The 27,266-nt window shown below is 44.1% G+C and overlaps 2 protein-coding genes across 12 annotated transcripts in view; one reads left to right on the forward strand and one right to left on the reverse strand.

The window, feature by feature from the left end:
• The first annotated feature begins 1,380 nt into the window (after positions 1-1,380).
• TBRG1 (transforming growth factor beta regulator 1) lies at positions 1,381-12,980 on the forward strand. 5 transcript variants are annotated; one of them, XR_007478911.1, is made up of 10 exons: positions 1,381-1,783; positions 3,470-3,540; positions 4,155-4,387; positions 4,971-5,107; positions 5,403-5,549; positions 8,548-8,645; positions 8,889-8,999; positions 9,121-9,238; positions 9,410-9,552; positions 11,523-11,683. XR_007478911.1 is itself a non-coding variant. In XM_004280699.4 (9 exons), exons 1-9 carry the CDS (start codon positions 1,634-1,636, stop codon positions 11,666-11,668), a joined length of 1,236 nt encoding a protein of 411 aa, XP_004280747.1. In that variant the 5' UTR covers positions 1,389-1,633; the 3' UTR covers positions 11,669-11,875. The 5 variants fall into 5 exon arrangements, 2 of the variants coding, with proteins under 2 accessions (XP_004280747.1, XP_033263277.1); XR_007478912.1 differs by lacking the exon at positions 11,523-11,683 and adding an exon at positions 12,390-12,980 and having other exon boundaries at positions 1,421-1,783; XR_004477405.2 differs by lacking the exons at positions 9,121-9,238; positions 11,523-11,683 and adding exons at positions 12,390-12,532; positions 12,859-12,980 and having other exon boundaries at positions 1,424-1,783.
• The window catches only part of SIAE (sialic acid acetylesterase), a 36,938-nt gene continuing 22,500 nt past the window's right edge, over positions 12,829-27,266 (reverse strand). For 6 of the 7 annotated variants that reach the window (XM_004280701.4, XM_049713936.1, XM_049713937.1 and 3 more), the window contains 6 exons: positions 25,018-25,195; positions 23,497-23,606; positions 22,785-22,918; positions 18,612-18,769; positions 17,170-17,362; positions 12,829-15,758 (listed from right to left, as the gene is read on the reverse strand). In XM_004280701.4, the coding sequence (XP_004280749.1) occupies positions 15,507-15,758; positions 17,170-17,362; positions 18,612-18,769; positions 22,785-22,918; positions 23,497-23,606; positions 25,018-25,195 (1,025 nt within the window). In that variant the 3' untranslated portion in view covers positions 12,829-15,506. Of the gene's footprint in view, positions 15,759-17,169; positions 17,363-18,611; positions 18,770-19,888; positions 20,068-22,784; positions 22,919-23,496; positions 23,607-25,017; positions 25,196-27,266 lie in introns of those variants that run through there. The other variant, XM_033407385.2, reaches the window with a different exon arrangement.

Here is a 27,266-nt window from a genome sequence, read left to right on the forward strand (position 1 = left end):
GGATTATGGATATTTTGTAGACTGAAAGTATTCCTGGCAATTTCCAAAAATGAATCTATATGGTTGCCTTGAGTATGTTTGTAAAAGCATACTGGAACCGTGAGTTCCAAAAGGACAGCTTTCAATACGAAGGGGCAAAAAGGACTCTCGTAATCTTTCTCTCTGTGTTAAAACCATTTTGTCAAGACTCTTGTCACTGTTCTTACAATTCCAGAAATGAAGTACCTGGGTTATCGATTCTAAACCTTTTTTGAACTGATTGTAAGTTACTTATTTTAGCGTTAGTTTTTTCTCCAGTAACTTACTGAACTTAGTGTTTTAACTCTATACATATTTTCCTTAATTTCCGTATACAATTGTAGAAGTCTATGAAAAGTGCCGGTTAAATCTTCCCTACTAAATCCTAATCTGAGAGCAGAGGATTTTTTTCTATTCACCACTGTAATCCCAGCTCCCAGTAAAAGGACAGCGTAACAGGCCCTCAAGAAACATCTATGCGAGCTGTATAAAGAAAGGAAGTAGGGAAAGCAGCAGTCCCAGCAATGCGTTGGAGTGCATCCTACAGTCCAGAAGGCCAGTCTGTATCAAGTGTGGAAAAGTGGTGCTGAAACGCAGTGGGTGGGGTTCGGAAGCGTGTATGAGATTGGCTTCGGGAAGATTTTTGTGCGACTTTAGCTCAACAATAACACGCCTCAGCTAAACACACACACGCGAGTCTCAGAGTCCTTTCCAGCTGCCCTCCTCCTCCCCAGGTTCTCCCCTTCCCCTCCCCTTCCTTTCCCCCTCCCCATTCCCTCCCCTTCCCTCCCCTTCTCTTTCCCCTCCCCTCCCATTCCCTTTCCCTCCCCTTCCCTCCCCTTCTCTTTCCCTCCCCTCCCATTCCCTTTCCCTCCCCTTCCCTCCCCTTCTCTTTCCCCTCCCCTCCCATTCCCTTTCCCTCCCCTTCCCCTCCCCTTCTCTTTCCCCTCCCCTCCCCTTTCCCCTCTCCTCCCCCTCCCTTCCTCCCCTTCCCTTCCCTCCCCTTCCCTTTCCCCTCCCCTCCCCTCCCCTCCTCCCTCCCCTCCCCTTCCCTCCTCCCTCCCCTTCCCCTCCTCCCTTCCCCTCCCCTCCCATTCCCCTTCCCCTTCCCCTCCCCTCCCATTCCCTTTCCCTCCCCTTCCTCCCCTTTCCCTCCCCCCTTTCCCCTCCTCTTCTCTTTCTCCTCCCCTTCCCGCCCCTCCCCTTCCCGCCCCTTCCCCTTCCCCTCCCCTCCCCTTCCCCTCCCCTCCCCTTCCCCTCCCCTTCCCCTCCCCTTCCCTTTCCCCTTCTCCTCCCCTCTTCCGGAGCCGAGGATCGGCCGAACCGAGACGACCCAACTCCCAGCCCCGGAAGTTACGCGCGGCTGGCGCCGTGATGTAAGTTCCGGTCACGGTAACTTCCGAGGCAGACGCGGAAGTGCAGGGAGGCACCGGGAGCCGGATTTGGTTGCAGGATTTGCGGCCGAGCCCTGCGCCTCGTGAATGTTCTAGAGAGGTAGATTCCTAGCGGCCGGCTTCCACCAGCCCAGACCAGACGTAGCCGGCGCTAGGGGCCACTCCTCGGTCGAGGAGCTGATGCCGGCCGCTCCCTGGAGCCCCCGTAGCGGGGCCGGACCATGAGCCTGCTGGGCGGCCTGGCCTCCTCGCCGCGGGCCCCGCTGCAGTCCAGCAAGGCCAGGATGAAAAAGCTCCCGAAGAAGAGCCAGAACGAGAAGTACCGGCTTAAGTACCTGCGGCTGCGCAAAGCGGCCAAAGCCACGGTGTTTGTGAGTGTGACCGGCGCTCAGCCCTTCTCAGCCTCGAGCCCCTCCTAACTCGCGAAATCTTTCCCCGAGCTGTTCCCCTTCCCAGAGTGACAGTATTAATATAGTGTTAGGTTTTACATTGTACATTACTTCTTGTTAGCCTCATGCCTTGGACAAATTACGTAATTCCTGTAATCGTGTTTCCTCATCTGCAAATGAGAGCTAATAACTGCCTTGCAGACTTAATGAAGATTAAATGAGGAAAGTAAAGCGCTCGGTACCTAGAAGCTGTGCTAATAAGTTTTAGTCATTATCGTTATTACCGCCGAACTCTTGGAAATGCCTTTGAGCCTCCAGAGAAACCTGAGAATGAGGCGCTATTTTTAAAGTAGCAGCACTTAAGCCCCGAGAGATGATTTGCTCGAGGGCACTATGTCAGAGCCCTGGCTCCAACTCAAACACCTGATTCTAGTTTCTTTAGTACTTCCATTACGCAGCCTGTTTCCCAAGCACCCCGCTTACCCATAACTGACCCCTTCCACGAACAGGCACATGAAGCTTTCAGTAATTCCCCCCTTCTAACCTCTTTTGAGTCTTCCCGATCCTTTATTGTAGAGGCACTGGATTTACTGAATGAATGAAATGGTTTTCCAGCCACAACCAAGTGTTATAATATTCTGGCTTGCTCAAGCTCACCTCAATGCTTGGAAATAGCAGGTGTCTCAAATATCTCCCCACATCTGAATCACCACTACCTTACCCCTTCTACCAAAAGCTAGAACATCCCTCAGCTTTTTTGGAAGCATAAGGAAAGGTTTGGAAATCAGAGCATTCATTCCGAAAACATTTATTTGGCACTTGCCATGTACACTGGAGAGAAATAAGAAAAGCAGAATTAAGAGGATTTAGTATCTAATTATGTTACCTTTCTTTTATTCCCTAAATGTCAAAGGTACCTAAAGCTTGGCACCTATGTTGTTAGGATACTGCTTCCACCAAGTCTATGCAGAAGGTTTTGTGAAGAAAAAGGATATTGTTTTGATCATTCAAAGTTTGAGGTCCCAACTATGGAGCATCCAGATTGGAGCAGTCCCCTCAGGACTCATGCTTGGGAACTAGATTGAATCGTCAGTAAAGAAAGCTGATGCTTGAATACACATAAATAGGTTATGAAATTTAAGAATTTTATAGACTAGACTAGATTTTGTTCCATCTATATTTTCTCTTTAAGGTTCATACTACATGGGATGCTTTGGGTTAGGTTCGCTTTGTAAGCTCCCCAAGAGTCAAGGCACTTGGGAATGGACCTTCCCCATATTTACAAGGGTTGAGTTTAAGCATCTATGATTTGAGCAGTATGCCCTTTTCTTTGCTAAAGGCTACCCTAATTAAGGTGACCATATGTCTTGGTTTGCCTAGGACAGCCCTACTACTTTGCCATATTGTTCTGGCAAAATCATTAATAGCTCCCCCTTTTCACGCAAAGGTACACCAGTTTCTATAAATTATCTAATTACTCTGCCCACATTAGAACTTGACCCTACCTTTACTTATAGGTTTGTCTACAGTTTCTCTGCAAGGTAGACTAGCACTTCCTTCTCACCCAGCAACACAGACTTCTTTGGTTTGGAATATAGCTCCTCTTCTCAGCATAATACTTTGATCTTTTATTCATTTTGTGTGACTATATTCAAAATTTTCTTCAAGGAAAATGCTGCTATTTGTGATGAAATTGCTCGTCTTGAGGAAAAATTTCTTAAAGCTAAAGAAGAAAGACGGTGAGCTGGTTCATTTTGTGTTCAGAATTACATTTTTTGGTGATTGATACGGTGTTTCTGCTCCTATGAATTTTCCTCCATCGGGATTTTTGTGCTTTGCACAGCCCACTGGCCACTAATCTGGTACAAAGTCACAACCTATGGTATTGGTTCCTGTTTACCCAGGTCGTGTTGGACCGTGATGATGAAACAGCTCTATTCATCTCTCTTGCCACATCTTATAAGTAATTTTATTATAACTCTGCAGTTATAAAAGCCAAGGAATAAAAGAAACTGCATTTCATTCTACATATATTTATTCCATATGTAGTACTCCGTGAGTACATGTACACGTGCAGTTCATGGTATGTGCCCTTCAGAAGCCTAACACCTTCCAACATCCAGTTAGAAGAGCTCTCCAGATGCAAAAGAGATACGCTATAATCCTTTATCCTTAGCTTCTTGAAGTAGTATTCTCTGGAGCTTCGTTTTTCCCGGGGTCCAATAAGAACCTTATTTTTGTGAATGCAATAATCTTTGTATATAGTTCTGGCTTTTCCCAGTACTTGAATAAAATATGGAATTGTGATAAAACAGAAGCTCATACTTCTGCTCCCTTTCCTTCCCGACCTCAGGTACTTGCTAAAGAAGCTCCTTCAGCTCCAGGCTCTAACTGAAGGGGAAGCACAGGTTGCAGCTCCTTCCCACAGCTCCAGTTTGCCCCTGACTTACAGTGTGGCCAGCTCTGTGGGAACTATCCAGGGAGCTGGGCCGCTTTCTGGGCCTAGCACTGGAGCTGAGGAACCATTTGGAAAGAAATCCAAGAAGGAGAAAAAAGAAAAAGGCAAAGAGAACAACAAACTGGAAGGTACCTTGGGGAGAGGATATCAGTTGCCCCAGTGGCTCAACGACTAATGACGAAGACCTGGTACTAACTGGTAGACACTCGGCCACAGAGATGACTTAAACTCTCACCTGGTCCTTAAGCAGCCCTGGTAGCCCTTGAAAACCAAGTGTCTTAAAGCCACTCCAGGTGGAGGAATTGCAGTTAGACCTGGTTAAACGTGATGGGAGCAGGCCAAGGCCTCCCCCTTCTCCTACACACCCGACTCTCTGGGTGCCTTCAGTTCAGTCTTTCCTAGAGGCAGGGAAATGGGCTTGGTGGCCTTTTGAGCACACAGATGACTTGGGAAATTGCTGACCTTATAAATGAAGTCAGAGGCCTTAAAAAGTATAAGGCTTTTAGATACTAAGCACTGATACCAAAATTGGTTACTGCCAGGTGGGTGGGTTAGAAGAATACTCAGGGCTTTGGGGAAAAGTCCCATGTGCCCATTCAGGGAGTGTGTAGAACCAGGATTGGCTTATTGCTCTTAGCATCGTGCAGAGTTTTCCCTTCCCCTCAACACTGGGAAGGGCCTAAAGTGGGTGACCCTAGATTTGCGTTTCAGTTCTGAAGAAAACATCCAAGAAAAAGAAAATGGAGACAGGTGCTCGCAAGCTGGTTCAGCCCATTGCCCTGGATCCCTCAGGACGGCCTGTGTTCCCCATCGGACTGGGGGGTCTAACAGTATATAGCCTGGGGGAGGTGAGTGAGACCAGCGATAAAGAGAGAGGAGAATCAGAAATACGGGAGTGGGGTTGAGCCTTCCCTCCCTGTTCCCATTAGCAGCAGCCCCTTGCTGATCCAGACCAACCCCAGAAAATCTCCAGTCCCTAGGAAACCAGGTCAGTTTTGTCTGCTACACATCCTACGCTCTTTCTCTCTCTGATTTGAGTCACTCTTTGCAGCCCCAAGGTGGTTCTAAAGGCTACCACAGTACCCTGGACTTCTACATTCTCTGGTGACCTCAGTGGTGGGTTGGGGGTATCTTTTTTTATAGATCATCACCGACCGACCTGGCTTCCATGACGAGGGCGCCATCTACCCTGTGGGCTACTGCAGCACTCGGGTGTACGCCAGCATGAAGAGCCCAGACCAGCAGTGTCTGTACACCTGTCAGATCAAGGACGGTGGCACACAGCCTCAGGTACCCACTCTAAGAATAACTGCTGGTTTTCTTCTTTTTTTTTTTTTGAGAACCTTCTCTGTGACACACACTTAATATATATTATCTATTCAGACACTTTACAAGGTAGATGGTGTGTAAGATGCAGAAAGTGATTGGCCCTGAGTCACACCTCTGCTAATAAGTGATTTGAGCTGGGATGTGAATCTGCATTTGTGTGATTGTCCTACTGACACCCATTCCCTTGAACCGTGCTGGTGCTAATGTCAATATGGTGACCACATGAGGCCTGATCAAGCTGCTTGTTTGTAAAGTGCAGGCCTACATTCAGGGAAGATTAGTTTGACACTCTGCCAACTCAGGTGGGACCAAGATGGAGGTAGCAGAGAAACTGCATATTAGTTTCTGACTGCACGTACTCTTGAGGACCTGGGACACCTGAATCCTAGTCGTATTAAGTATCTTTTTTCATCCTTCTCAGTGCTGTGGTTCAAGACAATTCACTTTCCCGGTCTCCTCTGATCATTGGGGGAAAATAGACCATTTTCAGAGTTTCAGGCTTCACTGTCTGATGATGTTACAGATCGCTACAAAAGGGGGTGGAAGGAGATAGAAGCAAGGGAAGGAACCTTTGAGCAGAAGCTGAGGGCCTGCCTGACACATGTGGACAGTATTGCGTCACTCCTATCCTGGTTAGAACGCTGTCGGATGCAGCTGAGAGTTCGGATGACCTTGGCCATGCAGCATTTCTCTTTAGAAAGTGCTCTAACAGACAGTGTCGATATTGTAGTAATAATTATAACAAATCTATATGTTCAAGGAAGATCTAATCAAAATCCTAATAGAATGTAAATGGTAATTGACAAGCTGGTCCTTAATTTCCTCTGAAAGACAAATTGCTAAAATATTTTAAAAAAAAAAAGTCTTTGAGGTTTTTTTTGTTTCCTTTATTAAGCCACTAACCCATCCAGACATTATTTTCAGGTACATTGTGAGCTTTAATTTTTTTCCCCTAATATCAAGTGACACACTAAATATATATAATACTTGAGTATGTTTCCAGACGATTCTGTTTCATCTATTTGTCTAGAAATGCCAGTATGACTTTTAATTGCTTTAGCTTTATAAAATGTTCTATACTATAAATATGTTTAAAAAATATTGAACAATATATTTATAATCCTAGGGTGAGGTGAAAAGGTTTTCCTTAGCAAGATGTGAAAAGTAGAAGCCATAATGGAAAGTAGTAACAGATTTGACTATTAAAAATTTAAACACGTCTGAATGACCAAAACCACCATAATCAAAGTTAAAAGCGACAAACAAGAAGAAAATATGTCACAGTGGATTAATATCCAGATAAAGTGCTCTTGTGGTCTAAGATAAAAAAGCAGTCAGATAAAACAGGCATTTCACAGAAACAGTGCAGATGGTCGATGAGAGCAGACCTTACTAGTAGTTAGGGAGACGCAGATAAAACAGAAAGATCTTATTTTTTCTCATAGGCAAATATAAGATAGATAATAGCAGATGTTGGCCAGCATGTAGGAAAATAAGTACAAATGGCATTAGTAGGAGGGAAAATTTGTAAAGTTCCTTTTTTTGGAAGGCAGCTGGGCAGTATCAACAATTTTAATGTGTGACTCCTTTGATCCAGAATACTTCTAGATATTCTAGTATGTCTTAGAGAAATGTGCAAATGTGAACAAAAGAATTACGTACAACAATGTAATTGTGGCATTGTTTGCAATAGCAAGAAGTTAAAAGTAGCCTAAATACCCATCAATAGGAAAATGGTTAAAAATTAAGATATATCCACCTTGTGTAATATTATACGGCAGTTAAAAGAATGAAGTAGGGAAAGACCCCAAACCAAAATACTACATTTTGGCCTTTTAATTGCTCTTTGCTCAAATAGAATATATAGTTTACACACAATATAAAAAATTGGAATTGGCATGATCAATACCAAGTAGAAGAGCAATCCTGAAATATTTAAAGATAATTGTTTACGGTTTTTTCATGAATTAGCTGAGAAATCAGTATAAACCATCACAATGTTAAACTTGCAACATGTCACTGAAGTAACAAAACCATTGACTAAAACTACTCTCAAGATAATTTATTACTGACAAAATTGAAAGAGCTCTAAAATTGACACAGGAAAATTGAATCAAATGAAATAACCACAGAAGAAAACTAACAGCAGTAGAAACTGTACTCAGTAAGGTTCGCTTTTGGATTCTAAAAAAATGATCAATAATGCACATCACTGGGGGGGAAAAGGAAAAAAAAAAAATATATATATATATACAGAAAATAAATTAATTCTGTGTGGAATAATTTTATTAAACATTGAAAAACTGGAAACTGCTTAACTGAACTTTATAGAAAACTGGTTAAGGAATTTAAATGACTAAAGAGAAGCTGTTACAGAAATTTTTTTTTTTTTTTTGCAAAAAGTCGTGAACTTTATAGAAAACTGGTCAAGGAATTAAGTTGGGTAGATAGCACTTGTTACAATAATGCTTTCTTGGCAGAAATTCCTCAGTATCAGTATAATTTTGATTTAACAGTTTCTTTTTATAAATAAGATATTTTACAACTCAAAAAGTAAAGTGAAATGGCGATTTGCAGTCAAAATGGCCTATACTCTTCCTAGGCGTTATAAAGTAAATCTAAGATTATGTGGAGAATGATTTCATTTGTTTTTAAAATACCATTTGTATTTATACTTACAAATGTAAGTAAGTGGATAAGAAGGCATCTGGAAAGGTATATAAGAAATTAAGTGTTGGCCTCTGGAGAGGAGTCAAGCAAAGAGTATAAAATTAAACAGAAGACTTGCTCTGTTTTCTTGGCTTGGAATTTTTAACAGCCCTCTAGGAAGGGTACCCACCTCCTACCTGGTATACTCAGCTTCAGGTTCCAGAGTGAAGAAAGAGTAATAGCAGTAGTGTGACTCTCTCTACCCCCTTCTCCTTGAAGACTGACCTCATTGCTCCCTTGTATTTCTCAGTTTGAAATTGTTCCTGAAGATGACCCCCAGAATGCCATTGCCAGCTCTTCTGCAGACGCCTGTCATGCAGAACTGCTCGAGACCATAAGTGCTGCTATGTAAGTTGACCAACAGCTTGGAGACAGGCTAAAAAGATCACTTTGGGTACACTGAGGCCTTCTCTCTTGCTTTTAATGAGTAGAGATCCCATATTTTATAGAAAGCTATCCTGTGTCCTTTGAATGTCTTAGCAGCTACCGTCTCCAGAGTATCCAAGTGAGGAAAGCTTATTCCATGTGTTCATACGCACATTCTCATCTCCCTCTCAGCTCTCAAGCTAAAATTCTCCCTCTCCTGTTTAGGGGGAAACTAATGCCCAACGTGCATCCATCTGGAGCTGACTTTTTTGGGTTTTCTCATCCGGCCATCCACAACCTGATCCAGAGTTGTCCAGGAGCTCGAAAATGCGTCAAGTAAGTGGGGTCAAATCCATTCCCTTGAAAGAAGCCCCAGGGACCAGGTGGGCCAGGGACCTAAACTGGCGGTCACTGCTCTGCTCATTCATCTATTTAATGAGCTGCTTCTGTGCACAAGGCACAGTATTGGTCCTCTGCGGCCCCTGGACGGCGAGCAGGAGCCAGTACCCCACTGTACTGAAGTTCTTATCGTCTGTGTGCACCATGACAGCAAATGGATTGGGAAGTCCTGCAGAGTGTGTGTCACTAAAGAAGCCTGTCTGTGTGCTTTTCATTTTTGGTTAGTTAATATGTTTTTCAGATATATATGGCAGAGACCTAAAGAAAAAAACACCTGATCCCTTTGGAGGGAAGAATGGGTTGTATGGCCAACAGACAACTCAGTAATGATCCCTTTGGTCCTGCAGTTACCAGTGGGTGAAGTTCGACGTGTGTAAACCTGGAGACAGTCTGCCGCCCCAAGGACAGCTAGAGAATGATGCAGCTACAAGCTTTGAAGCCTTTCAGAGACAGACCTTCCATAAAGATCACAATGATCCCATTCTACAAGGTATCTTTTATTTTTTCCCTTCTGCTTCGAAAATTGGCCATTTTTAGGCAACCCTCCCCTCTTCATCCATCGCTGAGTATCCCATGTCTGGACAGTGAGTGATAGAAGCTTTCCCTGCTCTGGCCATGGGCAGCCCTCGCAGAAGTCACAAGGCGTGGCTGAGATCATGGTGAGGCAGGGCTCACCGAGAAACTAGGGCATCTCATTTTCTAACCTAAATAAGACCTAAGCAGAATACAAGGGAAAGTTTACTGTGGGACTGAAATTTCAGATGTAGTAAAGGGGATCAGGTCATGGCCTTGGTCCTGCCTATGTTCCGTGGATTCCCTCCCACAAATGAGTGGAGTGATCAGGGGATCCGGCATAGGAGTCATATAGGGAGAGCTCTGGACTAGAAATAAGAAGATAGTATTAACTTCTCTGTCTCTGCCTACTGTGCTGTGTAACCCTAGGCAAGTCACTTGATCTATTTCAGCCAGTTTTGTTCTTTTTTAATATTTTATTGAAGTATAGCTGATTAACAATGTTGTGTTAATTTCTGCTGTACAGCAGCGATTCAGTTATACACGTATATATTTTTTCATATTCTTTTCCATTATGTTTTATCACAGGATATTGAATATAGTTCCGTGCTATACAGTAGGACCTTGTTGTTCATCCATCCTGTATATACTAGTTTGCATCTGCTAGTCCCAAACTCCCAATCCTTCCCTCCCCCTTGACAACCACAGGTCTTTTCTCTATGTCCGTGAGTCTTTGTTTCATAGATATGTTCATTTGTGTCATATTTTATATTCCACATATAAGTGATATCACATGGTATTTGTCTCTCTTACTTCGCTTAGTGTGATAATCTCTGTCCATCCATGTTGCTGCAAATGGCATTATTTCGTTCTTTTTTATGGCTGATATTCCTCTGTGTGTGTATGTGTATGTGTATATGCCACATCTTCTTTATTAATTCATCTGTCCATGGCTTGGCTTTTGCAAATAGTGCTGCTGTGAACATAGGGGTGCATGTATCTTTTCGGGTTATAGTTTTGTCTGGGTAAATGCCCAGGAGTGGGATTGCTGGGTCATATGATAATTCTATTTTTAGTTTTTTAAGGAACCTCCATACTGTTCTCTATAGTGGCTGTATCAATTTACATTCCCCCAACAGTGCAAGAGGGTTCCCTTTTTTCCATATCCTCTCCATTATTTATTGTTTGTATATTTTTTGATGATCCATTCTGACTGGTGTGAAGTGATACCTCATTGTAGTTTCAATTTGAATTTCTCTAATTATTAGTGATGTTGAGCATCTTTTCATGTGCCTCTTGGCCATCTGTATGTCTTCTTTGGAGAAATGTCTATTTAGGTCTTTGGCCCATTTTTTGATTGGGTTGTTTTTTTTGTTTTTGAGTTGTATGAGCTGTTTGTATATTTTGGAACCTAAGCCCTTGTCAGTCGCATCATTTGCAAATATTTTCTCCCAGTCCGTAGGTTGTCTTTTCATTTTGTTTATGGTTTCCTTTGCTGTGCAAAAACTTATGTTTGATTAGGTCCCATTTGTTTATTTTTGCTTTCATTTCTATTGCCTTGGGAGACTGACCTAAGAAAACATTGGTACGATTTATGTCCGAGAATGTTTTGCCTATGTTCTCTTCTAGGAGTTTTATGGTGTCATGTCTTATAATAAGTCTTAAAGGCATTTTGAGTTTATTTTTGTATGTGGTGTGAGGGTGTGTTGTAACTTCACTGATTTACATATGGCTGTCCAATTTTTCCAGTACCACTTGCTGTATTTCAGCCACAGTTTTCTTCATTGTAAAAGTAAGTATCTGTCCTGTCTTACCAAACAAGGGCAGAACTGGGCTGACAGATGCAAAAGAGTTGAAAGAATTAAAAGGACACGTATGTGTCTGGTCAAGCCAGTCTCCTGAGATTCCCAGGCAGCAGTGGAACTTGAGGAATTTTTTTTTCTCCAGGATCCTTGGACCTCCCAGAGCTTCAGCCTACAGCCTTTGTGTCTTCTTATCAACGCATGTTCCTGACACATGAACCCTTGGTAGATACTCACCTACAGCACTTGAAGTCTCCGTCGCAGTGTAGCCCAACTCAGTCTTCAGATTGAACAGGAAGGGATCAATGACCACATCATTTTCATCAGGATGGATTTTTTATCTTAAACTAAAACTTAAGACTATATGGAAGAAGGCAGCGACTCAAGTGAAGAAGATAGTAAATTAACACATTTTGTCGCGGAGGTTCCCATGGTGACAGCTTTCCTGGGAAAAACTTCAGCTGCTTTATTTTTAGTAATAAATTTTTCTTGACAGTTCTGCTTATTTTCATCTTGTTGTAATCAGGATATAATCTTTTGGCTTAGCTCTGCCTGAGGTAAACTTAAGTCCTTTGTAAACCAGAGGGAGAGATGGCTGCTGACTCATGAGGAAGGTAGTAAGATTCTGACAACCTTGCACCCTTGATTCTGATCTAGGTCAGTGAATATTAAGTCGCAGCCCCTACAACCAGCTGCTGCTTTGTTTTCATGTCAGCGTCACCACAGTGAAATCCTGCTTATCCCCAAGCTGCAAGGTCCAGTCCCAGGCCCACTGTTCATCTTTTTCACATTTCACAAGGGGATCAAAAAATCCTCTCTAACCCTTCCTACATTCCCTTTGTGGCTCCTTATTGGAGAATGTGCTTTTAGCTAAACCACATGATAACACACATTTAGATAGAACGTGATTGGTTCCCATCCTCCGTAACAGACTCACCCCAACAGTTCGTTAGTCGTGTAATGATGTAATTCCTCATTCTGTATAACTGAATTTTTTGGACTCTGCTTACAGCATTAAGGTAGAGGCATACCACAACACCTAATCCCAGCCAGGACAACTCCACGGTGCCTTGTGGGATGCTTCGCTGCCCACCCAGCCCGGCCTGGAATGGGAAGGAACAAAAGGACCCCGGAAGTAGAAGAATGGGGAAGGCGGTGAGAACTGGATTGTCACTGTGCTACCGTCCATAGCTGCTAACGGGGGAGGAAACAAATGGGCCTAGCATCTTACAGGACTATATCTGGATGGCAGAGGGAGGGATCTGATGCAGCATTTAGAGCACATCACACTGGCCACTGCAAAGTATCAGAAACTAAAGTAACTAACACTAATTTTATGATTCTTATTTATAGTCTTACAAGTTTGTATAGCTTTTACAGTGCAAAAACAATAGTAAAATTTGGATAATAGCAAATCAGGGATAGAAAGGAGTTACGCAAAACTGTCAATGTTTTTCGTTTTTCTTTTTTCTCTGCATAAGGTGCCTGAAGCCATTTGCACTTACACAGAAATGGTATATGCTGCTTTTATCACATAACCAGTATCTTTCCATTCTGTTACAGCCTGAGTTAATCACAGATTCAACGTGAGCGTCATTCTAAGGACATTAAAACAAATTTATGTAAGTTAGTGCACGGTTTTCCTTTAATTAAAGTATTCATTTTGTAGCTTTCCTAAAACAGTGTTTTTCAAACTACAAATCTCAACACACTAGTTGTTCTTAAACTTAGGCAATCAAGACCCACATCTTTTAAAATTAAATTAGAAGACAATTAGAACATATTGGAATATATCGCACGTCAAAGGTTGAAAGTGGTTTCAACTATAGTGTGTATATAGGCGTTTATATACCATTCACACAATACACATGGGGATACATGGAATGATGTAAAGTGTTTTTACTATGGATCATCATTTTAAGTAGCTTGAAAAACACTGCCCTAGCTAGCATACTTAAAAAATCTTTTCATCTATTGGATTGTTGAAGATAGTTTGACAACATCCAATGTCAGTGAAAATGAGGGAGAAAATGGGACTGTGCCTTGGTGGAAATGTCAACTGTTGAACCCTTTGGAAGGGTTAAGCTATAGGTGTCAAAATGTTAAACATATTTATCCTTAAACCCATTATTCCATATTCAGGACCCTAAGGAATTAAGTGCGGGATGGTGTTTGCACGTAACAGTTATCACAGTATTTGTTTAAAACCCTCTATGTCCACTGATGGCAAATTAGTTAAAGAAAATATGGAGCTCCCACAAACTGAAACAAACTAAATCTGTTTTCACTTTACATAGGAAAATTATTTCTCTAGAATAAGTCAGAAACGCAGGTTACAAAATAATATACCGTGTAGTAGTATGTAAAATGTGACCTAAACAAATCAGGTGATGTTCACCAAGATATTAAGTGTCTCCAAATGATGAATTTTGTGGTGATTTTTACTTACGTATACTTTTCTTTAGCATCCAAGTCTTCTTAGTGATTATGAATTCGATTTTTTCAAATAGTAAAAAGTTATTTTCATTTGGGAAAGAAACTGAATTCCCACAGAATGTTTTAAATTATTCAACCATTAAAAATAAACTTTCATATGACTTTTCATTAAGATATCCACCACCTAAACCTAACGTTTTACACTGTGTGCCCTAGCTTACTGGGGGTGAAGGGAACCTGGGCCTGGAGCGCTTAACTGTTTCTAGCTTCTTCCAAGTTAGAACGGCCGCCACGCGACGCGCGTGAGTGCTGCGGTGAGGAGGAGTGGACAGTACATTCGCTTTTCCGCAGGAGTCTGTTACTGGGTCCGTGGTTCCTGTTAGGCCAGATGAGTAAGAGGCCAAGGTTTGGGTGTTAGGAGCCAGCTGTGCGCTGGGAAGTCCTTGAAGGAGCAGAGTTCCTTGCAAGCTGCGTAGCTGTTTCGCTTTTTACTAAGATCCTGGCACTGACGATGCATTCCTGCTCTTCAGTTACGCCAGGACCCCTTGGGGGACAGGTATGGAGAGAGTGATGCTTATGCTTTCGTTCTCATTTTTCACAGTAAGGGAATGGAAACTACCCACAGATTAGTCTCCTTTCTCAGGTTCAGGGGACAATTTGCAAGCCCGTTCATAACCCAGTTTTGACTAGAGAGGAATGTGTACACGTGACTAATGATTATACTTTTATTTCCAGCTTCTTAGAGATTACAGACAATTGTCAAGTGCCTTTAACTGTTCTTAATCAACCAATAAACAGCATTATGATTCTTAATAGTATACACAAAAGCCCTCTTTCACATTTGCCCCATCTAGATTACTTTTCTAAATGCTTATCCTGTAGCTTTACTTTCAGCCTCACGTTGTTCCTCCATCTGGATTGTCCTTTTCATAGTTAAACCTCTTACCTTTAAAGAGCCTGATATCTCTGTTTGCTTCTCAATGACCTCTGCGGTCACATGGCCTCCCCATGGGCTGCTCCAGCTCGCCCTTCTCTTCCCTCCTTGAGGCCATCCCTTAGCGCCTCCCAAAATGCCTGCACGTGATTCTGGTTTCTTTCTGTTAAATATTCACATTATCATTATTTAGACTAAAGGAATAGAATTGTTTTCAGCTTGGAACAAAATAGGACTGAAATCAGTTCTCTGAAAGATTGTTGTGTAGTGGAAGAAACATTTCGGTTCCACAGGAGGAAAAACTGTTGGGAAGTTTAGAAGGGAAACTTTATACAGAAATTTGATAACCACCTCTCATATTTTATAGAAAAAAACATAAATGCTAGCCGGCCTGCATGGCCTTAAAATCTCTTCCGACCCCGAGTTGCCACAGTCTGGAGGTAAGGGGACAAAAGTGTTAAAGACATTTCACTCCCAGTAATAAGGGAAGCGAATGACATTGAGATTCAAGTTGTTTGTAGTTTGGAATTATTCTAATACAGATACCTGGCCCAACTGGAGGACAAAAGACAAGCGTTACATTTGCCTACCAGCTCTGGCATCTCAGAATATGGAAACAGCCATGTGCTAGCCGGGCGCTGTCAATGAGGCAGTTCTATTCATTTCCATTAAAAAGCAACAGCTGTCATTTAAACTCCTAAATGCCCAAATCTAAAGGATCCACACTTACGTCTAAGATGTGATCATACTGCAACAGAATCATTTAGCAACCTTGCTGCGATACCCAGGAATCTGGTTTGTAATGAAAGCAGTGAAGGGAGGAGCTGGCAGGGCACTGGTGGGGTGGTACAGGGGACACTGCTTATATTCACAAGGCCATGTGGTCCACGCATAGCGAACAGCAACCAGGCTGTTGTGACAAGACTTGACATTCAGGGCCAGCGTCTGGGCGGAGAAAGTGTCCATGGGAGCTGGAAGCCACTTGCACTGATGGTCACTGCAACAGGAGATCTAACAGGAGAGTCATAAACAGGAACAGTTAGGTCAGGAGGATATGCCAAGAGGCGGGACTGCTCTTCAGACAGACTGAAAGAGGAGAAGCGGCCACTCGCAGCCACAGACACATTTCCTACAGTGACCAGAACAAACCTGAGTCCAGGCTGGGTCTGGTCAGTACAGCCACAGATCCATAGTAAAAGTTCACGTGCTAAAATAAATAGCTTAAATCAATGAGTAAAACATTAAATGACTGAGGGAGACAAGGCAGCGTAGTCATGAAACATTCAGGGAAGGCTCCCCTGAACAACCTTCCTGTGATCCTCCGGCCAAACAGCAAAGCAGGCAGGAATTTGGGTGAAGCGAGGCACCGCTGTGCTGCTCTCTGGCTCCCAAAGGAGCTGGGGAATGAAGAAGGGGCACAAAGGAACTTTGGATGGTAAGCTGTTCTCAAGTCAGAAAACAATCTATCTGGTGAAGGGAGCATAAAATACCCAGTTCCCAAGGTTCAATTCTGTCCTGGTCCCAGCTAAGATTCCAGGTCCAGACGATGGGCAGGCTGCCAGCTGTTGACTAGAGAGGAGAACTCAGAACACAGAGGCTCCTTGGAGCTAGGATTCACCTAAAACCCAGCATGCAAAGAAGCTAGGTGGCGTAGGTGCTGAGGAAGCACCTGGGGCAGGTGGATGCTCTGGTTAGGATTCCAGAGGAGGAACAGTCCTAGATAAACTCCTGTGTACAGTTTGTCTTCTACATTCTTTCATCCCCCCTCCAATGCCCTCTTTTCACTCACCGCCCACCACAGCCTAACGACTTCGGGGCTCCCAAAGACACTCATATAAATGCTCCACCTGGGAATGCCTCCACCGCCAACCCCGACCTTAGAAGACTCCTAAAGAAGCTGTTTAATCAATAGCCCCAGTTCCACAGAGGAATGATCCTCACCAGGTATTAGAAGCGAGTACAGAGTTCCGTTACAGTAATTCATACTAAGTTGCAAATCACCAAGCTTCAACCTCTTAAAGGAGAGACTCAAAAGAAAATCAGAATTTAGGATAGTGTGACAAAGAAAAGATGTCTACGAGTGAGGGAAACATTCTGGAGCGAGGGTCCTTTCAATAGGTGTCCACACATAAAGCCACGGGCCCTTTCCCACGCAAAGATGGCTGCTCTGGGAGGGAAAACGCAAAAGGAGTATCATTTCAATGTGGGCACGTCTTCCCTTCCTTGGTGGTCCCATCAAAATTGCCTCTAAGTGAATGAATCAGTAGCTGCTTTTTTGTTGCTCTGAGATAAACTCAGCCCCTGACCAACCAAAACCTGCCTCGCAGTCATGTGATAATTAGAGGTGGGCCTCGGCGTGGAGGATATCCCGCCCCCCCCAACCCCCCACAGGATGAACCCCTACTGTTTCTGCAGTTCTCACCTCAAATATCTTGTTGTTGTGCCTCTGCACCTGGATTGGCTGGGAATATGTGAGGTTCAGCAGCCCCATGTCGCCCAGGAGTTCTATCTTCTGAGGCAGTGGTCCTTGAAAGGTCAACTTTGCCCCATAAGCCACGGCACGGGCCCCCAGGTGCAGCCTGTAGGCCACCGTCTGCTTATCCCGAGGGTGTGTGCTACAGGATAAAGAAGAGGTAGAGAACTGTGGGTTTGGGCTCAACAATAATCACATTTTTTAAAAAAGGAAATCTTATACAAAGCACCCCTTAAGAAGGTGAGAATAAAGTTGACTGAATCTAATAGCCAGTGATCTGTGGCGAGTCAGCCTAAGAGAAATGGTGAGTTGTAACCACAGATGGGGCTCTGGGCCTTCTACGGGTCGGAAACCTTGAAATAACCGAGGACTCGGAAGGAAAGAATAAAAGGAGAGAAGGAGGGAGGGAGGGCAGGTATTGGAACTAACCTAGGAGAGCTCTCGTAAGACTGCTGCAACCACTGAAAGTCCTGTGTTTCATCTGAATCAGCTGTTCATTACTTGGTCTCCTCTAGGTTTATTTGTTCATTCAATAAACATTCATTCATTCAAAACTAAATAAATATCCCTAGTGGTCCAGTGGTTAAGACTGCACTCCCAATGCAGGGGGCCCGGGTTTGATCCCTGATCAGGGAACTAAGATCCCACATACTGCAGCTAAGCCCGCATGCTGCAACTACGGAGCCCACGCGTGCTCTAGAGCCCATGTGCCACAACTAGAGAAGCCCGCGCACCGCAACAAAGACCCAGCGCAGCTGAAATAAATAAATAAATAAATAAATAAATAAAATTAAGAAAGAAAGAAATGTTCATTCAGGCTCCTACTATAATCCAGACACTCTGTGTTGGGCTCCATTTCACAATGAAATCCCCTGGTATCCTACAGCTAGCGGGTGGTAATCATAGGGGCTGTTAACATTGGGGTAGTCATCCAGATAGTCCCCCTCTGAGTCCACGGCAGAATTCCATTTCCTGCTCTCGCTGAAGACAGGCATGGCCATGGGATTTGCTTTGGCCAGTGCAATGTGAGCAGAAGTGACTTACGTTGCTTTGGGTTGGGAAGCATTTAATTGCCAACCTGAAACCGTAGGTGCATGTGGAAGCACAGATCACCCTGGAGCCTCTGTCGCTCTGGATCTGTGAATGACGATGAGAGCAAAGCCTCTCTGTTGACCTTATTTGGACATGGAGTGTGAACACGAAATAAGGTTCCGTGGCGTCAAGGCACTGGGATGGTGAGGGGTTTTGGTTACTGCAGCACATCCCACGTGAATGACTGATAAATCATGCTTCTAATGTCCAATCCTCAGGCCCCCTCACCAGTGAACATCAGAGTGAAGGCCACAGACAAAGAACATATATTATTCAAACAAAGCCCAAGAAGCACCCACCTGCCAAAAGGCGAATTCCTATCACAGAGATCCACAGCTACAGCCATGAAAGTGCTGGGCATCCTTGGGTTAGGGACATAGCCAAAGTCTGCCGTTTGATGCCAACGGATCTCGGGAAGCCCATCATTTGGGGTTGCACCAGACAAATATGAAGATAACTAGGAAGCAGACATTGTGCATCAGCATTTTATTTCACCAGAAACCTATACTGCAATAAAGCTGGAAAAACATTCAACATTTTTAAAAAGAAAGCTACACTAGAGTCTTTCACAAGAAGACCCTGCTTCTGCTTCACTGACCCCCGTGCTCATCCAACACGTACTTACGGAGCCTCTCACCCTTGTGGCTGAACCTCTCACCCCCCTCGCCGCAATGAAACTCTGCCACCCCTCTCAGCAAGAGGTGGAGTCTGTCTCTCCTCTCGCTGAACCTGGCTAAGCCTGTGATTTGCTCTGACAAACAGTGCAGCAGAGGTGAGGGTGTGCGGCTTCTGAGGCTTTGCCTCAAGAGCCCTTGCCTTCAGATTTCATTTTCTTGGAACCCTGAGATGGCCATGTAACAGAAGTCCAGCTACCCTGCTGGAGAAATGTGGAGAGAGCAGCCTTGGAAACTGGAAGGCCATGAGAGAGGTGTTAATATCCCAGCCGTCCCAGCTGAGGGGCCAATCATGTGAATTCTAGATCCTTCAGTTCAAACTGCAGCCACATGAGCAAGCCTGGCTGAAGTTACAGAGCAGAGATGAGCCACCCCAGCTGAGCCCTGCCTGCCTGGCCAACCCACGGAATCAGGAGCAAACACAGTGGCTGATGTGGTAAGCCCCGAACTTCTGAGGTAGCTTGTTACAAAGCAGTAGGTCCGTCACTGACAACTCTGTGTACAACACAGGGCAAAGCACTGTAGGGAAGCAGGGAGGAATCTGCCCTCGAGTGCGTGGCAGATTGCATCAAGGACCCCAGTTCTTCACACCTTCCAAGAGCCACACCCTCCTGCCATATGGCTCTGTGGTTTCTCCCACTAAGAGAAGGAGTACATTTCCCCACCACTTGATTCTTATTAAAATCTCTTATGCAAATTGGCTTTAACATATGAAATGATAAAAGGTGCTGAAGCTGCACAATGAAACGTCATGCAAACTAGAAAATGGCAAAAAAAAGATCCAGTAAGTGACCCTACTTCTTCCCACACAACAGCCAGAAGAAGAGTGAAAGTGGAGCCATGTTCACCAACCAGCGCCATGATGAGGATCATGGCAACAAAGTCTAGGGTGAGTTACTAACCTGAAGCGCTGCGGGAGAAATGCTACCAACAGCCACTCAAGCCTAGGAAGTTGTCTCAAAATGGCAGTTTGCTGAGAATTGCTGCAGTAATTCTCCACTATTTCATCGGCTGCACTACTACACACTGGCCTCACGGGGGCACCAGCAGACTCCACACGCGCATGAAATTCCTGTTTTTCCTGAGATAAAGCAGGGCACTTGCTCAGTCTCCTGCAGTGATTAGTAGAAATACTAATCACTGCTAAAGAAGGCATATAATAGCCAAAGAATATAAAACTGGGCACATTTGGAGGACTTTACAATAGCATCTGCAGTCTGCAGTGTGTTCCACTGTTCCTCCAAAACCCTTTTTAAAAAGCACACTCCTAAAAAAAAAAAAAAAAAAAAAGCACACTCCTAGGGACTCCAGTGCCTCAACTCCGGCTCCTTTTTCTCTCTCCCCGGGCCTCCGCTCACCTCTCTACTCAGACACAGGTGTCTAGCCCTGCTCTCTCCACGGAGTTCGTGTCCTGCCTCTAACTGTGCTCTAGTTACTGCCACCACCGTTTCACACTCGGCCCTTCCATTAAGTCAATTCATCTTCCTTTACACAACAACTGTCCCTCCAGATTTTCTGACTTCTCTCATGAATAATAATAAACACTGACATTTTCTAGCTTGTGCCAGGCTTTACATGGACTAACTCATTTAATACTTAAAATAACAAAAAGGTTCAATATCTTGTTCGAAATCACATAGCTAAAGAAGCCAGAGCTGGGATTCGAATCCCCAGACCATGCTCTGAGCCATTATGTTGCCGAATTTACCATTTCCCTTTGAAGTTAAACATTTATATTTATATTTATATTCCCAGTTTTCCACAAACAACCAACCAACATACTGTTGTTGATGATGATAAAGTTGACACCCAAGGCTAAGGGACTTCCACTAAACCACATGCACAAGTGCAAGGACCAGGTCTCTCTGCTTCATGGTATATTTCTAGTACCTCACACAGTTCGTGGCATGTAATAAGCATTTAAACATATTTTTGGCTTGAATCGGTTGAAGTCACATTCAAATCACCATGTGCACAGGCTGAGAGACAAAAAAATAGTTTCCACCAACAGTAATACAGAACTGGTGACAGGAGTTGCTATTTTGAAAATAATGAGCAGAATATTCTCATTCAAAGTCAAAACAAATGTTAGAAAGAAGAAAGAAAATGATTGTAAAGTAATTATAAGTGGAAAGAAGGTCTATAAAAATCTTTATCCAAAAAAAGGTACATGAAATGGGATGAGGTAGAGGAACAGGAGGATGGTGAGAGGAGAGCATCTGGGGGACACTCAGAGGCAGACGCCTGGAAGTAGGTGCGTCCAACTCAAACATTAAAGCCTATTTTGTGTTTATGCTGTGAGGTGGGCCTCGTTTTTTTGTTTGTTTGTTTTTGTTTTTGTTGTTTGGTTTTTGTTTTGCAGCACACGGGCCTCTCACTGTTGTGGCCTCTCCCGTTGTGGAGCACAGGCTCTGGACGCACAGGCTCAGCGGCCATGGCTCACGGGCCCAGCCGCTCCGCGGCATGTGGGATCTTCCCGGACCGGGGCATGAACCTGGGCCTCGTTTTTATAACACCTTACTTGTTTAATTCCTATGTCCTAGACAAGTCAGAACTACTACCCTGCTAAGACGTCTAGGTCTCGGAGGGGTCACGTGAACAGGTGAGGCAAGGCAATTATGAACTTGGTTAAATATGTTTATTCCTTTTAGACAAGGCTGAGAGCAGAATCTTTCTGACGAGGTACCACTAACTGAAAGTATGGTTTCTCTTGATATACTTTTTCATTTGTGTGTCGGGACATATTTAATGAGTGCCGACCAATTAGGTCGTACTGGGGCTATAAATGTGATCCAGGAAAATGTGGTCATGTGCACAAAGTACATACAAGTAAAAAGGGGAAGTGAAGGGTACTAAGCAGTCACCCATATGGGGACAGACTCTGGGTAGTCGCAGAAGGCTTCCTAACTGATATCCAGGCTAACGGATGATAAAAGTTAGGAATGTGTGGGAAAAAAAGATTATTCCAGGCAGAGAGCATGCGCAGTGGGCTGGGAGTGAGTGAAAGAGCGCGGTTCATTCTCAGAGGTGGGAGGGATAACAGCAAGTTCGGGAAGGTGTGGGGAGGTGGACACTGTCACACATGGTTGCTAAGAGTATAAATATACAAATGGATACATTTCCACAGAAAAATTTAAGGACATGTTCAAAGCCTTAAAAAGTGTGCAATTTAACCTAGTAATTTCATTTCTGCGAATTTATCTTATGGAAATAATTAAGCATGTGTGCAAGGATTTAGCTACAAGGAAAATAAACATGCCACTGCTTATAAAGGCAAAACGTTTAAAGCAACCTAAGAGCCTATCTATGGAAGACTAGTTAAATTACAATACAACCACACTTCTGAACACCCTCCAATTGTTATAAATTGTGCTGAAGATTAAAATTTATTGGCATGAAAAATGTTCACAATATGGCCTTAAGAGAAAAAGCGAGATATGATACAGTATTACGGTATGGATCCTATTTCAAAAATATATGAGCAGAAAAGGTCTGCTTATTTCTGGATTGTGGAATTATAAGTGTTTTTAGCTTCTTTTTTTTTTTTTTTGCCTTTCTCTTTAATATTTCTTTAATGAACATGTAATGCTTTTTAATAAGAAGAAATATTGGTTACTTATTAACTTTTTTAAAGATGTAATTGTCCCATCAGTAAACTGAGATGAATTAAGTTACATTCAGTTCTTGACCAGCAGGCAAGCTAGGAAGGCAAAAAAAGGAAGATGGATTCCAGGGAAGAGATCTCAACAGCACCTCCCCACACCAACGCCCATGAACCCTCTTCCTCTCAGCACGTACCTGGACAAATCCAAATGGGAAGAAGCGCTCTGTCTGCCCCTGGGAGCCATCGTGGAAGGTTTGGCGCCAGTCTTCAATGAGTGCAGGGAACGTACAATTGTACAGGTCCCTGTTAAAGTTTACATTGGACTCCCCTAGAAACAGTCCAAATTGTGAGAAGAGTTTGGGGTAGATGCAAAGGCAGCCACACACTGCTCCCCAACCTCCATGCATGCCCTTAGGTAGCGGGCCTTCCTGCGGTCTCCCTGGACTGGCCTTGTGCTTGTTCTGGCCAATGGGGCATCAGCAAACACGATGCAAGCAGAGGCTTGAAAAGCAATTCAGCTCTGTGGTTTGTTCTCTCCTGATACACTTGGAACCCTGACACTGCCATGTAAATGATAAATTAAGTCTGAACTAGCTTTGCTGAAGGATGAGAGGCCACGTGAGAACCAGGAGGCCCCGGCAGACAGACAGCCCCAGTCAACAGGCATGAGGGAGAGGCCAGGCTAGGTCATCCAGCCACCAGACAACCTGCCAGGTGGCCAAAGGCACGTAAGAGCTCCCGGCAGAAATCAGCCAAAGCAGCCCAGACAGAAAAACTACCCTGCTAACCCAGAGAATAGTGAGCTCGCTAACATTATTACTGTCGGAAGCCACTACGTTCTGGGGTGGTTTCTTGTGCAGCAACAGCTAACTGATACAATGGAAAACCAGCAAACTGAACACTCACCCTGGTACCATATCACCCCTTTCAGAGTCATATTACGGAGCGGATGGATCATGGCATTCCAGAGAACAGAGTATTCACTGGGACCAGTTTCAAGATCAGACGGCATGAACCTGAAATCAGTAAGACACACAAGTGTCAAGAGAGAGCCAATGACTGATCACATGACGATCCCTGAGCTGGGCATCTATCCAGCTTCACTCGGGGCAAGCTCCTGATGAAAGCAACACAGAGTTCAATTCAACCACTCTGTTTCCATGAAAACATGAGGACAGTCTCCAAATTTCACTCCAGGTTCTTCCCAGAATCACTGTCATCAGTCAGCTTTCTGTGAGTTCAGACGGGGCCACCCCGGTTTCCATCTAGTGATTAAGACCAGGGAGGAGGAGCGTTTTAATGAGTCTATTGCACAGGCAATAAGTTTATTTAACTAGTACTCAGTGGGTGGACACTGAGATTGCGTTAAGCTCTTTGCTTTTATAAGCAATGCCATGATTATCTTCCTTAGAGCTAAATCACTGCATATAGTCTTAATTATTTCCTTAAGATAAATTCCCAGAAATGAGATTGCCAGGTCAAAAGCGTACATTTTCTTAAGACTTTGAACATGTCCCTAAATTGTCTCTGTGCAATACTTGTATGAATTTACACTTGCAACAGCTGCATATGAGAATGGCCACTTCCCCTTGCTATTGTCCCTGCCATGTCCCCAGAGACCTGGGAAGCCTGGCTTCAGATTCCTCCAACTCTACCGAAGGCAAGTCTTTCTGTTCCAAAACTGGATAACTTCACTCCACAACAGGCAGACCTTTACCCAAGACATACCAAGAGCTCAAGTCCATGCTCTTCCCAGAACTGATGGGACAAGGTCTGTGAAAGCAGTTCACATATTATTCATCTCTGTTTTAACATTAGTGTCAAGATGTTATTAACCAGCCTTTTCTCTCCCTTCCCCCACCCCCAAATATTCTTCCTGATCCAGCCCTTCCTGAGCGTGCTTTCACCATCAGTCTTCTAATACACTTCTCTGATTACATGGGTACTTGTTCTTCCAAACTGTTAGACTGTGTTTATTCTCACAGGCAACACAGCACAGTGGTTAAGAGCACAGACATTGACACCAGACTTTATCATTTACTAGTCGTGTCCACAAGCAAGTCACTAAACCTCTCTCAGACTTAGTACCTTTTTCCATCATATGTTAATAGTATCCACTTCAAGACAGTGTTGTATTAAGTGAATTAATATATATAAAGTGCTTACAACAGTATCCAGCATTTAGAAAGCTTCTATTAAGTATTAGCTATCACTATTATTAAGGAAAAGGGTCATAATTACTTCCTGACGTATTCTCAGATGATTGTGGTGCTGATGACAGTGAAAATAATACCTGAATAAGTTACATACATTTAATACATATTCGTACATTAAACACATTCTTGACTCCCCAAAGGAGACCACGATCTTTCTCTCTTACAAAATTTCCTGGCTGGCTTTCTCCCAGACCAGAGGACGCTTTCTTACCCTTGCCTTGGGACCCCACAGGCTTTCAGTGACCTTTCAGATGACCAGGCTTCAATGGGCGTCCCGGCCCACGAGGAGGAGATCAGCCCCACGGGATACCGCAGAGTGTCATGCAGGTAACGCCCAAAGAGCCAGCACACTGCTGACATGTACGTGAAATTGCCATGGCCCAAGTTTTCTGTTCGGAGAAACAGTTAAACAGTCACGGAAAAAGTAGATGGATAGGGACTGCAGCTCCTAGGTGAGTCTAGGTGAGAAGAATGGGTGTGGGTCAGGCCTTGCATTTCTTTCTGAGACTTTCCAAGAGTAGGATAAGATCGAGAGGCAGCTGTCTCACTAGCAGAAAGCCAAAGGCTCTCTGGCCAGGCAAGCAGGCATCCCCCTGCTTCCCCACCATGTGGGGGGGGAATCTAGGAAGATTAATACTCCTCTGCAATAGGTGAGGGGCAGAAAGGCTGCTGGCCCCCATTCCACCCTCACCTACGTGTTCCTCTTTCCCAGCATCCATCCCCACTTAGCTCTGTGGAAGGGAACAAGCAAGCATGGGGCAATGTCGAGAAGAAAGGTATATTTTTTCTGGGTAGTTTTATACCCAATTTTATAGCTATGGTAATGAAAACAAGAACAAACAAGTGATGGGGAGTTTGGCCAAAAGGGAAAGTAACAGAAACCAAAACCAGTGTATGTTCAGCATCGGGACTTCCCCGGTGGTCCAGTGGTAAAGAATCCTCCTTCCAATGCAGGGGACGGAGGTTTGATCCCTGGTCAGGGAAGTAAGATCCCACATGCAGTGGGGCAACTAAGCCCACGTGCCACAACTACTGAGCTCGTGTACCTCAACTAGAGAGGCTGTGTGCCGCAAACTATGGAGCCCACGTGCCCTGGAGCCCGCGCGCCACAACTAGAGAGAGAAAACCCACACGCCACAACTAGAGAGAAGCCTGCATGCCACAATGAAAGATCCCGCATGCCACAACTAAGACCCAACAAATAAATAAATCTTTTAAAAATAAATAAATGTTCAGCATCATCTAGCTCATTCGTCCATACAGCCCTGTAACCAACACAGACCAGAAGAGGCAATTTCCATGTTAGAAGAAGGCTGGTGAAGAGGGCAACGTGAACACACGCAGCTGATGGGATCAATCCAATCCAACAGCTGTTAAAGAACCACTATGTGTAAACCACTGGCCTGGCACGTGAAAGATCGAAACTCAATACAGTTCGGCTCTCAAAATGCGGATAGCGTAATAGTAGGAATTGAAATCAGTTTCAAATCAGTTAAAATGGATTGAGCGCCCACCAGGTGCCAGGCGCTTCTAGATGATAGGGGTACTGTAATTAAAGGGACATGGAGAGACATGGAACCTCTCCTCAGAGGTCTTATATTCTACAGAATAAGACAAATATTCAGCTGAGTAAAACAGATGGCAAAATATGGTTTAGTGCTTTAAGAGGTATAAACAAGTGTTAAGGGGTTTTAACAGCAAGAGAAAGAATAAGAAATGAAAGGCAGATCATTAAATGCCAGGTGAGGGCGGACCTCCTTCCCTGTGCTCCGGGCATACTCTGTGCCCGGTGTTTCCCTCACCCCACTAAACCATTAGGACTTCTATATTCTCCATGTCTGGCACCCAGTGCAGAGTCAGTGAATGTTTGTTGGCTGGTGCTGGGTAGCTGTGGGCAGCTGGAATAAAGGTGACTCACTGATGGGCAGGTAGAGGGAAGAGGTAATTAAGTGGGAAGGGGAGGGAGGTCGGGCGGCCTTGAAAGACAGGAGTCCAGGAAGTAGAGCTAGCATTCTAGGCAGAAGAAACAGTATGTACAAAGGCACGTAAAACTGGACAGTTTTTAAAGTATTTGCCTAGAGCATAGATTACAAAAGGAGAATGGTATAAGATAAAACTGGAGGGGAGGCTAGAGGCACATCTTGGAGTAAAGGAAATGGAAAGCCACTCGAAAATGCGTGAGAATGAGAATGTGTGGTGGGCAGCACAGCCCCCAGAGGTCTCCGGAGTCCAATGCCTGGAACCTGTGAATGAACCTTATGTGGCTAAAGGGACATCGCAGGTGTTTTCAAGAGTAAGGACTAGAGAGGGGGCGATTGTCCTGAATTATCCAGATAGGGCCAAGCTAATTACAGGAGTCTTTAAAATCAGAGACCCTTCCCAGCTGCAGTCAGAGATATGAAGGCAGTAGAAGAGGCTGCAGAGACTGGAAATGTGAGAGGGGCTTGACCTGCTAGGCTC

The sequence above is a fragment of the Orcinus orca genome, chromosome 8 (genome assembly GCF_937001465.1).
Source record: "Orcinus orca chromosome 8, mOrcOrc1.1, whole genome shotgun sequence".
In the NCBI taxonomy this organism is placed as follows: Eukaryota; Metazoa; Chordata; class Mammalia; order Artiodactyla; family Delphinidae; genus Orcinus; species Orcinus orca.